The sequence below is a fragment of the Condylura cristata genome, unplaced genomic scaffold (genome assembly GCF_000260355.1).
Source record: "Condylura cristata isolate star-nosed mole 26May11 unplaced genomic scaffold, ConCri1.0 scaffold00013, whole genome shotgun sequence".
In the NCBI taxonomy this organism is placed as follows: Eukaryota; Metazoa; Chordata; class Mammalia; order Eulipotyphla; family Talpidae; genus Condylura; species Condylura cristata.
The window spans coordinates 7,487,532-7,501,716 of record NW_004567114.1 but is presented as its reverse complement, the minus strand read 5'-3'; the positions used below and the strand labels follow the sequence as shown (position 1 = coordinate 7,501,716).

Genomic DNA, 14,185 nt, shown 5'->3' with positions numbered 1-14,185 from the left:
TTGACAGACAAGGCGCTGTGCTTGCCACCCCAGCACTCAGGGCTTCTTCAGAGCTGGGGCTGGGGTGGCTACAGGGTCGACCTGGGCCCCGGGACACTTGCTGGGTTTCCAGGGCAGACACAGGCTGGGTGGGAGCAGGAGAGTCGTGTCATGCCAACTCCAGGGAACGTGGGTGGTTATTCAGCAACAGTCCTGCTGCCTTGGGGCAGAGCCCAGGGTGCTGTGTCTGCTTTCGGGGGGCTGGTGGTACATGGAGCCCGGAGGCCAAGGTGCCAGGTGAGGGTCTGCCTGACCTGTGCCCAAACCGGCGTGGGCTCCTGGGGAGTGCCAGCTCTGGGCCAGGCACCGTGCCAGCGGCCTGGGCAGGGCGCCCCTCTGGCAGAGGTGACGCTGAGATGGGCCTACCAGGCAGCTCCTCCCACCGCAGACTGAAGCCGCGGCAGGGGGCTGAGAGAGGGTGCAGGGCCTCCCTCCCGGCTCCTTGCACAAGTCACCAGCCGCTGCCTGCGGGTCCCCTGGCACATGGGACACCTGGCAGTGCCACGGTGAGGGGGGCGGCCTGCCTGCGGGGGCCTCCGAGGCCCGAGCCTCCGAGCCCCCACTCCCAGAGCCCGGCACGCAGCTAGGGCGCAGGGGCATCCAGGCCACGCCTCAGGCGGGGCCCTGGCGCCCTCCAGTCCAGGCTCGCAAACGCGCTCTGGGAGAGCCGGGCACAGGCCGCCAGGGCCCCGGGCAGCCGGTCCTGGACCTGACTCGGGGGTGCCCGGCCCCGCGCAGCCCCAGGCGCCCTGCCTCCTCGCCGCGGGTCTCCGAGCGGCATTCTCTTGGCTTTTCTGGAAGAAGGCCGCTGGCTTTACGAGCTCCTCCTTCGTGCCCAGGCACCCCAAGGCCCCCGCTAGCAGCTGAGGCTCAGCGGCCCTCAGCCCGGCCCCACAGACGGCCCTGGGGGTGGGGCGCGCCCAGACCCGGCTCACCTGGGAAGGCATTGACATCGATGACGGCATGCTGCCCCGTCTGGTTGTTGATGATGATGTCGATCCCGAAGAGGGAGACGCCCAGCGCCTGCCGCAGGGCCCGAGACAGCTCCCGGATGACCTCGTCGCTGGGCCGCTCGAACACGCCCTCGATCTTGTCCAGCTGCCGAGACACGGGCCCGGGAGTCAGGCTGGGGCAGGAGGCGCCGCGCCAAACACAGGCCCCTGGCCCATCCCCAGGAAGGAGGCAGGACACGCTGGCCAGGTGGTCCTGGACGGCCACTTCCCAAGTCCTCGGGGACAGGGCAGGGGCTGGGAGGACGATGCACACAACCCCTCAGGCCCCATAACCGCCTGGGGGCAGTGGCATCAGTGTGATTTATACACAGGGGCGATGAAGTTCAGGGTCGGGGCCGGTGGCCTTGCGCAGCCCAAGAGCACGGGGCTGGGGCTGGGGCTGGGGCTGGGGCTGGACCGAGGTCTGTTAGCTCCGAAACCCAACCGCAGCAGGGGGAAGGAGATGGGGAGTCTGTAGGGGGCCCAGGAGGTGGGGAGGATCGGGGCAGGGGCGGGAGGAGAAGGCACCTGCCAGAGCACAGTGAGTGAGAACCCGCAGGAGGGAGCTGGGCACAGCTCAACACAGCACAGACAGGGCGGGGGTGGGGTGGGGGGTGTGCAACCAGCCATCAGCAGAGGCCCAGGGCTGTGGGGTGGGCGGTGGACCGTCTTCACCTACTGCCTGGAGCTAGGGAGGGCCCCGGCTCCCAGGGGGGGCTCACCAAGCCCCCTCCCAACCAGCAGCTGACTATGTTTCCCACAGGAGCAGAGTTCCCCAGAGCAGCTAATCTGCTGCTCCCATACAGCTGGAGGCGAGCCTTCAGGAAGCTTCCATGGGGCCAGCGGGGCCCTCCCAGCCCAGTCCTCCCATCTGCCCTGGACCCCACCCCACTCCCACGCAACACACACACACACACACACACACACACACACATTTCCTGCTCTAGCCACAGCTGGTGCAGAGATATCTGGATTTGAATCCTGCAGCCATCTCCTCGCTCTGGGGTCTTAAGGGTCTTAAGGGAAAAGCACCTCACCGGGCCTCCATCTGCTCATCTGCAAAATGGAGCAGCGAGGCCCCCACCCCAACCTGAAGGGAGGCAGTCTGGGGGCACAGAATCGGGGGCAGCGGGTGGGGTGCCTGGCCAGGAGCTGGTGCTCAGGGCAGGGGTGGCGTACGCCATCGGCACGTCAGCCGGGTTCGGGCTGCCACGGGGCGGACAGCAAGAGCTGGGTCTCATGGGCTCAGCACCCATGGGGGAGGGCAGCTGATCTGTGAGAAATAAAGTGAAGCCGGGTCAGAGAGGGCAAGACAGAACTACCCCGGGACCCACAACCCCGCTCCTGGGCAGGTCCCGAGAGGGCTGGAAGCGGAGGCCTGCACAGCCGGCCGGCGGCAGCGTCGCTCACGCCAAGGGCAGAGACAGCCCACCCCGGCACCCAGCCGCACGGCCACCACGTGGGCGAGCCCGGGAAGCCCCGGCAGCAAAGCCGGGCGCGCCGGCCAGGCCCCGCGTGCCCAAACCCGTGACGACCACAGGCAGACTGGCGGCTGCAGGGGCTGGAGCTAAGCTGAACGGGGCGCCAGAGCTTGATGGGAGGGGTTCCTTCGGGCGAGCAGAAAGCTCTGAAACCAGACCGAGGTGGGGGCACTGCACCACCTCTCACTCAAGATGCCTCGCCGTCATGCGGATTCTACTTGAATTTCAAAAAAGAATAAATGGGGAAATGGTTCCGAGGGCTCCAGACAGACCCTGGGCCCCCGGAAAACGGCACGCACCCAGCCAGGGCTCCCCGTGGGGGCCGCCCACCCCTCACGCAGCCGCGGTACCCCTCACGCCCGAGACGCCACAGCCAGGATGTCTTCCCAGGGGCAGCTGGGCCAGCCTGGCTTTCCACGGGCACCCGCTGCAGCCTGGCAGGCACGGCCTCCTGGGCGCTCTGGTCAGTGAGGCGCCGAGGCGCAGCCCCGGCAAGGGCCCCGCAGACGCCTCGTGCGGCCTGCTGCCCACGACATACCTGGCGCCCGCCTGCAGAGCCTGGTCTCCTCGGCCCAGCAGTGAAGCAGTGAGAGTACTCACGCCTGGGCGGCTGTGTGGACCCCAGAAGCTGACGTTTAAGGCTGGCGGACTGGGCCTGGCAGGCGGAGCGCGGCTGCCATGTTATTACAAAGCCCCGTGTTGCGCTGTTTATAAAAACACTCGCTCAGCTCAGCTAAGGAATCTCAGAAATCCTCCTGAAGCCCTTTGACTGTCTAAGCCAAACAGTCATCCCAGGACAAGATAAAGGCCCGAGGATCCTGCCACGGGTGGTAAACGCAGGCTGGTACTGGAAAGAGGCGGCGGCAGTGGGCGGTGTCCCTGTGGCTGCAAACACTCCCTGCAAGCCTGGCAGTGCTATGCAGCTGTCCCCCTGAAATTCCTAGGCCCCACAATCAGCAGGACGGAGACGCCGAGGCCAGAGAGGTGACCTGGGTCACCTCGGGTCCTGGGTAGTGTCGCCATGTTCACACTCTTAACCAATCCCCCATTCTAGGGCATGGGGGGCCTGCAATTGAGAACACGGCTGGGCCCACCCTGGGATTGGGGTGATCCCATGGGGCGGTAGGGCTTCTAGGCGAGGCCGGGGCCCCCTGCAGCCAAGAGGGGGGCTGGTGGGGTCCTGGGTGTGGGGGGAGGATGACATGGGGCATCTGGACTCTCATACAGGCAGGCTGGCAGGCGGGCAGGGGCGTCCGTCCCGAAGGGGGAGGGGACGGCGTTTCCCTTCGCTCTCACAGGTGGTCTGCCAGGGCGAGCCCTGACGAGCAGAGGGGGCCCTGCAGCATCTCCAGGCTGACCCTTTCCCAACTCAGACAGACAGGCCCAGCGGGAGACGGGCGGTCACTCCTGGTGACTGCCCTGCTCACAGAACCCCCTGGCCTCAGCGCACAGCCGCAGGGGTCACTCCCCAGTTTTACTGGGTTCACACAGATGGGGAGAGGAAAAGAAAACTCAGGCTGTGTTGTTCCCAACCTTTTTTTAAATGAAGAGAAAAGCAGCTTAGGCAGCAGGTCTTTAAATTCCTCATGACCAAAGGTTTCCTCCTGCTGGGAGAAGGAGCCAGAGGAACCTGCAGTGCGCGGGTGAGCCGTGCGGCCATCAGCACAGGCCCAAGTGGTGAGGCGAGTGTGACCTCTGGAACCTCCTGGGTCCCTGGCGTGAGGGCAAAGGTCCCTCCCCCCTGCCCCACTGGAGAGCCCAGGCCACCTGGGCTCCTCCAGCAGCACCCCCACACCCTTGCTCAGGTGAGGGCAGCTTTCTGCAGCCACTGTGGCGGGAGGGACCTACCGCAGTCAGGACAGAGGACGACTCCGGCTTGGACACGTTGTGGCTGTTGAAGAAGATGGACTCCCGGTCTGGAAGAGCAAAGACGAGAGCCAGTTAGACGCTCAAGGTAGGGCCAGTGACGCCACCGCCCGCCACCAGGGGGCAGCACCATCCAAGCCGCGGGCCCAGGGCCTGTGGACTCCGCAGCCAGGGACCCGGCACCCCACCCTGGATACACAACACCCCCAACGGATGTGTGCCCGGCCAGGGGTCCTGTTCCAGTTTTCCCTCCCACATAAAAATGGTTGCCTCGATGAGCCTACGCCTCCCTCTTAGCATCCTGTCTGGGCTGAGACATGGAAAGGGCTGGGTGGAATAGCCGTGGGCCCGAGAATGGAGGCCCAGGGCTGCAAGCTGGAGTGAGTGCCCTTTAGTCCAGCATTCCAGATCCCCCCTGGGAGGGATGGCATTCAAGAAACAGTCAGACTGCCGCTTAGCATGTGAGTGCTTAGAGTACTGAGGGCCCTGCCATTCCCAGCTACTGAGGGGCGGCCTAGCAGATTAGAACATGGGCTTCTACAGCACCCACCCAAGAAAGCATCTGGGTCACTGCTGTCTGCCTCTGGAGGCCGGCACAGCCTCTTGAAATGCCCTCGGCCCCTCACGCCCCCAACTCCCCCACCACACCCACCTCCCAGGCAGCCCGTGCCCCTCTGTCCCGCCGGGGGTGCCCAGAGAGGTAGACCGATCCCAAGAATGAGAGCAATGAGCAATCAGTGAGTTGATTCATCCGGAGTAGGAATGTCTTTGGGGAGTAAACTAAGGTCGTCTGGGGACACGTAAGGTCACGGGCCAGCTGATCAGTTGGTCGGCAGCACTTGGAGATGTGGGCACAAGATTGCAAGAATCACCAAACCACAAGCTGGGGCTGATTCTGCAGCGCTGTCTCTCGCCTCCCCGTGACCGCCCCCAAGCATGGCGCTGGGGCACCAGCCCCACATGGCCCCAGCGGCCCTGCCTCAGTCCTTCCGGGACATTGCGGCTGCCGTCACCCAGCCCCTGGGTGAAAGACTGCATGCCAGGGGCCAGGGCGAGGGGACCCCTGCTCTGGCTGCCAAGGACCCACCAGCTCCAGGACTACGGCGCTGCAACGATCATGCATGAGGAAGTGATTCGGGCGGAGGCCAAGCAGGCAGGCGCTGAGATGTACCTGGCATCCTTCCCGCTAGCGGGGCACACAGGCCCCTGGCCGCCCTGGTGTGCCCGACAGTCCTCCCGCCGTTCCGACCAGAGCCAGTCCAGACGGGGGGCACGAGAGACGGTCCTGGGGAGGAGCCTGGGGAAAATAAACACCCTGCGGGACTTGTGCCAAGCAGCCCCACGGTCATCCTCCTGGGCACCCACAGCCAGAAGGAGTGAGCCTTGGTGGGTGGTGAGCCCTGTGGACAGAGGTCGGAGCAGGGCTCAAGCAGCTGGGGGGGTGTTCTGCTCTCTGAGGCACTGCCCACCTTCTCACCCTGCAGCCCAGCCTGGCTCAACCCCACCGAGACCAGGGCGCACCCCCACCCACCACTTGGCTCCCTGGGGCGAGGGCCAGGCTGGCAGAACTGGCCTGGGGGGAAGGGAGCACCTAAAACAGGTGGACACAGCCACGTGCAGGGAGCTGGAGGCCCGCAGGACCTCCAGCGGGCTCCGCGGGCGCTCGGCTCTGCCAGCAAGGGAGGGGCGCTGGGCACTCTGATGTCAGAGTCCACTGGACTGGACTGCATCACCCAGCAGCTTCTTGTGGCAAGATCAATCAACATGCTCTCCTTCCTGGCTAACTGACCTGGGAGCTCCGGCCAGGGGACTCGGCAGGGAGAGTGGGAGCAGCTTCCCGCCACTCTGCCCGGGGCCCAGACAGGCTAGAAGGGCTCGAAGCCCTGAGCGGCAGCCCGTGGGGCAGCTTTAAGTGACCTATTCCCTCCAAAGACGGAGCTGGCCAGGCCCTGCTCTCTGGGCCTGGGGACCCTAAGCCGAAGTTCCCGGATGAGCCCTGAAACGCACAGATCCTGGCAAAGGGTCACCAGCGACTCCCTGCAGCACGGCAGAGGGCCATGAGGAATACCAGCAGCTGTCCCCAACGAGCTCAGGTTCAGAAGAAGAGGAAAGACGAGCGCAGCCCCCACAGCCCCGTGACTCGGTGGTGCGCGCGAACTGCAGCCATTCTCCGCAGCCTCACTAGCTGCCTGCTCCAGCCTCTCTGGGGCAGGCGAGACCGTCTCGGTGACGCCCAGGCTGGCCCGGGGCTTCCTCACATCCCCGTCAAGGATCACTTTTCAGGGGCCACCGGGCCACTGCCTGGGAGGCTCCCTCACCCCACGGGGCCCAGCGACACTCATCCCACGCCGTGAGGTCCTTTGTCCCTTCCCTCCGGTGTGCGGTCTCCCAACCACAAGGGAAGCACGCAAGGGCAGGCTCCGTGCACAGCCCGGCCCTGGGCTGGGCACACGGCAGGTGCGTGGCAGCCCGGCTTGTGCTGAAATCCGGAGGCTCCGAGCGCCTGGCAGCCTAGGGCACCACAACTACAGGCCAGCGCGGGCTGGCCACAGCATTTGCCGTGAGGCTCTAGGGGAACACGGCCAGGCCTGTTCGGTTACATGCCGCCGCCAGCCCCCCTCCAGCGGCACACTGAGCGCCGTGCGGAGCTGGAAATGGACGGCCCGGCCTTCGCAGAAGGCTGAGGACGCTGCTCGCTGGCGTCAGCTGCACGGAAGGGGAGCGAGACAGTGCCTGGCACAGACGAGCACGACCGCTGAGAGCCCGACCTCAGCTCCCAGGGGGTCACCGGGACCAGTGAGTGAGCAGTGCACCGGCGAGTCTGAGCAGAAGCGTGCTGCAGGTGGCGGGCTGGCTGGCGTCCCTGTTTGTACCTAGATCCAGAAGAACCCGCACTCAGGGGTCCCACGTCCCTGCCCAGAAAGGGGGCGGCCGGGGTGCCAGGCCGGGCAATGGGAACCAGGACCCAAGGGCAAGGCTGCCGGGAGCCTAGGACTCCCACAGGTCGTGCGTCTCCCCCAGAGGGAGAGAACTGGGGTAAGAGAACGAAGCCCACAGAGGCACCCCTCCGGCACGGCGCCCCGAAGACAGCAGACAGGAAATCGGCTTTGGGCCCGGGTGGACAGGCCCCCTGGAGGTTACTCGCGTGTCTGAGAATCATCCGTGTTTATCAGCTTGCGTATTCGGCGCCAGGCTGAAAGTTACGGAAAACTGGCAATCTGGAAGCGAGTGGACAGAGGTGCAGGCCACGCGGCCCCAGCGTCTGGACAGGCTGGCCCAGCACGTGGCCAGCACCCCGAGAAAAAGGAGACGCCTTCCGGGTGGAAATGGAGTGATTTTGCACCTGGGGTTTGTTGTTTCAAACAACTTTTAAAGCCGTAAATGGTCCACAGCTTTAAAGTGTCTATTTCTAAAAATCAGGAAACAGAATTCATGAAACATCTGTCTCTTCCAACCCACAACTGGTAAGAATGCCTCTTGCTGGTGCAGATCACATACGAAGGGAGCATCAGGACGCTGGTCCCCTCAGCCCCAGACCGTCCCGCTGTCCGGGCGTGGGGACTGCTTGTCCGGAACCCCGAAGTGCAGCCTGGAGCCCACCTACCTGTGCCCAGGGGAGGGAAATGGCAGTTCAGTCGCCGGCTGTCGGGGCCGGGTTAATGGGAGGGACAGCGGTCGGGGCGGGGGCTGACAGGGAGAACAGCTAACTTTACTCAAGAGGAGCGGCCTGGAGCCGGGGAAGTGGACGCTGACAGGTGGTGGCTGCCTCCAGGAGGGGCGTGAGGAAGATGCGCTGCTGCTCAGAAGCCAAAGCAGCTGAGGCCGCTCAGAAAGCGGCAGCAGGTCCAGCCCACAGCGTCGCACAGCACGCTGGGCACAGGCCAAGCCGGTCCGCCGGCCCCTTCCAAGACTCGGCCGCCGCGCAAAGCCCAGGAGGCGCCTCGGAGCCGCCTCCAGCCACCGGGAGGGGCGCCAGAGCAGCCCCCCACCAGCGAGTCCTCATCTCAGTGTTAGGCTTTGAAACGGGACTGGGGTCCCGTGGGCAGCTGGTGCCCAACACGACTCCCCTCCTCTCTAGAGAACCCCCTAGAGGATGGCGGTGTCCAGCGGTGGCCCCACTGGTGACATCTGAGGGGCCCTTAGGACCAGCAGCCACTGGCCGATGCGGGGTCCTCACGCGGAGGGCTCACAGTGGGGGGACTGCCCCTCTGCCCTGCCCAGCTCCCAGTTAGGACGGCCCGTGAACCAGACCACAGCTGCCCATAAACAGCGCAGCCACCTCGGCAGCAAGAAACTCCCTGTGCCCCGCGTGGGAAACAGTGAGGCGACCCGGCAGGGCTGTCGGGGCTCTGCCCCATGTCCAAGCCAGCCCCGCCTGCGGCCTCCCAGACGGCCAACCGGGCCGCCCCCACGCTGGGCCTGAGTCCCATTCACACGCAGGCGCCAGGAGCCGCCCTGGGGACAGAAATCTCTCGGTGGTTCCGGAGGACAGAGTCCCTATGACGGCCGCAGAGGGGGTGTCGTTCCCTTCCGAGGTCTGTGTCAACCACTTCACAACTCTGGCGACCTCCAGGTCACCGCCTCCCTTCCAGAAGGCGCATGTGTGGGAAACGGGAGGCGCGGACTGGACGGCCGACGCCAGCCCCTGCCGCGCCCGGGGCTGGGCAGTGGAAGCAGTGCAGGCCCAGTTACCTGACATGCCCGCGGAGAAGTTCTTCAGCGAAGGCCTCTGGACCACGGTGTAGGACTCGCCCACCACAAACACCTTGTACAAGACGGCGTTGTGGTTGATGAAATTCTGGACCACGCAGGGCGGCTGGATGGCACTCAGGCCCTCCTGGTTGAACACGATGGCCATCTGGGGAGGCAGGGGCCAAGCACTCGTCAGGGTCCGCCAGCCCCGGCCTCAGACACAGCGGTCGCAAGGCCACAGCACTGCCACCACGGCCTGTCCCTGGCTCTGTGGGCGAGGGGCCCCAAGAAGCTCTCAATCCCAGGAACGTGGGGTGGGGTTCGACCACTCTCCGGCAGGGTTTGGGACTCTGACGCCGGAGCTGTGCGTGTCGGGGGGCTCGCACTGAGGTCCGGGGCTGGGGGCCCTGGGGTGTGTGCTCATCAGAGCTCAGGCCATCCGAGAGGACGTGCCTCCACATCCCAGGAGGGTGCAATGGGAGCAGGGAGGCCTGGGGTGAGGGCCTGTGCAATGACGAGGCTGCCTCCTATTGAGCAGCCGGGCATTTTCGCAAGTTCGCGGGTGTGTCCTCACATGGACCTCTGTCACCACCAGCGTGCTGCCCCTGTGCAGAAAAGGAAGCTGAGCGGCCCAGGGCCAGTTGCACATCGACAGAGTTGGGGAGGGAGGGGTCTGGCTGGCACGCAGTGTCACCCCTTGCACGCGAGCAGCCACCCTGGAGGGAGATGTGGGAATACGCCACTCCCAGGCCCGACACAGGCCCTGGCAGGAGAGTCTGGGGGGCCGGGTGGGGGGCGAAACCAGGAGGGCCGAGAGGCAACTGAGAAATTTGTCCACTGTGGCTACGGCTGAGTCTCCCAGCATAGCTCGGGGCGGATGCCACAGCCGGAACCCAGCTTGACCTTCGCCCAGGCCCCAGGAGGCACCCTCCAGATGCCCGGGGGTTAACTGGACTGGCACAGGTGGCTGCTCAAGAGCGTGCCCACTGCCACCCTCACAACAGTCAGAGGGCCACGCTACCAGGCCCCTACCAGGCCTCATACTGGGCAGAGGAAGATGGAGAACCAGGCCCCGCGGAGAAACAAAAGTGTGTGTGTGTGTGTGTGTGTGTGTGTGTGTGTGTGTGTGTGTGCAGGCTGTAGCTTTGGACAAGAATAAGAGACCACAGGAGAGCCAGGCACGGGGTCAAGTCCCAGCCAGCCGCACAAGCTCCATCTCCTCACCTGTAAGGCAGCAACAATAACCACCATGGTGGGGGGCCTCCTCACACTGAGGTTTTGCTTAGTAGTGTGATAAAAAGAAAGGGGGGGGTGTTCCACGGTGGAGCAAGCCACTGTGCTTGTACCGCCTAATGCACAAAATAAAACCCCAGCAGTTCGGTGGACTTCAAATGAAAATGCAGAGTGGGCTGGCAAAACTAGTCCCCATGCCCACTGGGGTGAGCAATGCCCTCCCCTGATGGTGTGAAGTGCAGCTATGTGGGGGGGCTGGGCCTCAGGACCCCAGCCGAAGGCTGAGATGTAGTTCCCCGGACCGTGAAGACAGGCGAGACCCAAAAGGACCAACCCAGGCGGCTCCTCCGCTCCCTCTCTGGAACCATGTGAGACTGACACGTCTCTCACTCCCAGGGCTCCGTCTCCCCCTAGGGCAGGACCCACATCTTACACACCCTCCCTCCCCTGGCACCCAAGGTGGGCCGGGACACCCTGAGTGAATGCGTGGGTGAGGGTGGATGAACAGTCAGCAGGACGTGCCCTTTCCTCCACCCACCTTCCAAATTCAGCGAGAAGGGACCTGTTCCAGGGAGCAGCCCCCAGGCCTGGCCCAGAGCCTGACCGGCCCAGGCGCCCAGAGAGTGACTGCTCCTGAGGGTACAGAAGCCAAGGACAGGTCGCCAGGGGCATGCCTAGCTTGCTCCTCCAGAGGCACACCCATTCTGGCCTTGGGGCGTCACAGGCACAGGGCAAGGGTGCACAAAGCCAAACTGGGGTCAGGACAAGGACAGGGAGCGGGAGCAGCAGGGGTGGGATCTGGCACATGGGCTCTAGAAGGTTCCCCGGGAGACACTGTGGGCTGAAAGTAGGTAGGAGGCTTCGGGGGGAGGGGACTGGCCGGCAATCAGATCATCGAAATTTCCACTCACCTCGTGGGAGTTGGTGCCATGAGCCACTCTGGTTTTGCAAACTGTGGGTGGGAGAGAGAAAAGTAGAGCAGGGTGAGCAAGGTCTGTTGGCCTGCCAAGCAACTGCCCAGCTCCCGTCACCCCTGGGAAGGGAAGGGTGGGGGTAGGCTGATGTGACCACGGCTGGCATCTGCATTCGGGGTGACCTGGACAGATACTGCCAGGCCAGGCCCAACAGTATCTTCTGTGCTGCAGAAACACCACAGGAGGGTCTGTTTCCAGGATGCAGTGGGGGGCCCAGAGCCAGCGGGAGCACCAGGTGGCCGGGGCGGAACGTACTGAAGGGGAAGGCCAGGCCATTCTTCTCCAGGAGCCTCATGGTGTCCTCTCCGCACAGACTCGTGAGCTCCATGAAGGGCGGTGAGCAGATCCTGTCATCTGGGATGGAGGAGAAGCCTGGTGAGCGCCTGTCCACACGCCACCCAGGCCTGCTCCCAGGCCCTGTCCCGGGCCGCCCGCAGAGCCCTGCTCTCCCAAGCAGACTCTGCCCCCAACTCTGCAGTCACACAGGAACACACACACAATCACCGCAGTCGTTACCTACGGTTCCTAATAAGGCCCCCATAATTACAAAATCAATAAAGCCAATTGCAAACACCAATACAACCTGCCGGAAAACCTGAAGATCAAAGACAAGGAGAAACCAGACACGCGCAGACAGCCCTGCCCCTACCACCTCCCGGGTCCTCGTTTCGGGCGCGCAGACGCTTGAACACACACACAGTTTTACAACAGGAAACTGTCTTGCAACCTGAATTTTCACTCAATAAACCACGACCATTTTTCTGGTCTATAAAGACTTTTCCACCATAGGCTGTATCCGCTTAACAACCGTCGCAGGGCCATGCTGCATTCAGAGGGGCCAGGCATCCCTCCGAGATCCGCAAATAATCCCACGAAGAGGATGCTGAGGTCGCAGAGATTAACAAACGGGTCGCAGTTACATGCCCTCTCCCTCAAGGGCAGACTACAGGCCCCTGCGTTACCTAACAAGGTGGGAGGCGAATGACAGCTCCCACCCCGCGCGTCAGCAGTGCCAGCGCCAGCCCAGGCACCCGGCTGCCCTGCCCCCGCAGCCACGCCACGCCGGCCCCGCGCCCTGCCCCTGCCCGGCCAGCCCCGGTCTCAGAGGGTGCTGCCTCCTCCACGCACCTACCCCGGAGGTTCAGGGCGTGTTTGGTTCTCTGAAAACTTCCAGAAGCAGCATATATGTGTCTGGTTAGGACGTGCCCAGTGCCAAGCACTGGATGGCAAAGCAGTCACCGGTGGGTGAGCCGAATGTGCCCTGATTCTCCGTGCTTATAGTTCAGTGCCATTGGCAGGTGCCCTCCCCAGTCTCTCAGGAGGTGGAACAACCCGGCCTTTCTGGGCACAGGGGTCAGGAAACGCTGAGCACTAGAGAGAGGGGAGGGTACCCCCACCCATACACTCAGAACCCAGACCCAGATTAAACAAGCAAAGCAGCTGGCTTGTGTCCAAGAGCGCCCAGCGAGGTGGTCAGCACGTTGGCCACAAGTGAGAACCAGCCTCACGTGCCTCAGACAAAGGCGCGTGAACTCTTTGGGCTTATTAGAATGTTTTAATCTCCCTCCCAACCCCACCTGCAAATTCCAAACTTCAAATAGGCACAAGGGTGTTGACAGACTTGGGGGCTACAGAGCTTCTTGGAGATGCCAGGAGGGTGGTCTGGAGCCAGTGTGTGTGGGGGGGCCCTGGCAGACAGCTGCAGGCCCTCTGTACCATTGGCTAATCGCACCCCCATCCCCCTGCCCCAGTGCTGTGACTGAGTCCCTGTGGACAGATGCCAAACAGAGGCCACAGGAGACAGTCTTGTCCAAGGTCACATAATGGTTAACAACAGAGCAGGAAGAGCCAGGCTCCCATGGCAGGCCAAGAAAAGAAAGTCAGAAAAACTGGGGGGGTGAGGGGAGGGAAGGGTATGTCCTGCCTCTCGGTTATTACACACCATCACTGATACAAGGCCCCATTTCTGCACCCCGGCCCAGAGCCAGTGGGCTCTCCCATGGCTGTTGGGGGAGGAGGTGCAGTGGTGGCAGAAGGCGGTATCTTATGTGGAGAAGCATGTTGCTGTGAGCACGCAGTCCCTGAGGCCAGGACAGAGGGAGGTGAGACTCCAGACCCTGATGTGCTGGGGCATTCTGGGGCAGGTAGGCTAAGCAGGCACCTGGGCTGGACGGAGCTTGGAACAAGCTTGACCCCAGCCCCCCTGTATAGTCAAACTACCTCCTGTCAGAACATCTGGAAGCCCCACCACCAGAGCAAGTGAAACAGCTGATTCTCAGGTTGGCTTAGCAATGCCCACCCACTCTACCCCCACCCCTGTAATGCCAACTCCCACCCATCAAGACTTGACGTTACTGAAGACTGTCGATCGATAAAATGCCCATGTTATGTGCTAGGAGAGTGGAGGGGTGGAAACCTTGCCCAGAGTTACACAGGTGCGTGGCAGGGGTGGGGGTGGGGGTGGGGGGAGGCAGTACAGGGAGGGTGTCTCACTGGCTTTCAAATCCTTACTTTGACCACGGCCTCCCTAGTAGAAAAAGTGTTAACAGAATAAAAGACAAAGGTCACGTTATCATCTCAGTAGACAGAAAAGGCACTTGACAAAATTTAACACCTTCTCATGATAAAAATACATGAAGCCGAAATAGAAGGAAATTTCCTCAACCTGAATTAAGGAAATTTACAAAAACTCAAGACACCCTACTTATGATTAAAGACAGGATGCTCCTCCTAGGATCAAGAATAAGACACAGAGGGCTGGACTGACACTTTTCTTCAACATTGGATTGGAGGTTCTAGTCAGGGCAATTAGGCAAAATAATAGAATTAGAAGTATCCAGACTAGAAGGTAGAAATAAAACTATTTCTCCTTACAGATAATATGATCTTGTATAGAAAAACCAAAGGA

General features: G+C 62.8%; 1 protein-coding gene across 2 annotated transcripts in view; it reads right to left on the bottom strand.

The window, feature by feature from the left end:
• Positions 1 to 771: 771 nt before the first annotated feature.
• The window catches only part of ITPK1 (inositol-tetrakisphosphate 1-kinase), a 127,941-nt gene continuing 114,527 nt past the window's right edge, over positions 772 to 14,185 (bottom strand). Inside the window, exons 5-10 of one of the 2 annotated variants that reach the window (XM_012724715.1) lie at positions 11,533 to 11,631; positions 11,215 to 11,255; positions 9,071 to 9,236; positions 5,550 to 5,675; positions 4,361 to 4,428; positions 772 to 1,137 (exon numbers count right to left, since the gene is read on the bottom strand). In XM_012724715.1, the coding sequence (XP_012580169.1) occupies positions 910 to 1,137; positions 4,361 to 4,428; positions 5,550 to 5,675; positions 9,071 to 9,236; positions 11,215 to 11,255; positions 11,533 to 11,631 (728 nt within the window). In that variant the 3' untranslated portion in view covers positions 772 to 909. The remainder of the gene's footprint in view (positions 1,138 to 4,360; positions 4,429 to 5,549; positions 5,676 to 9,070; positions 9,237 to 11,214; positions 11,256 to 11,532; positions 11,632 to 14,185) is intronic. The other variant, XM_012724716.1, reaches the window with a different exon arrangement.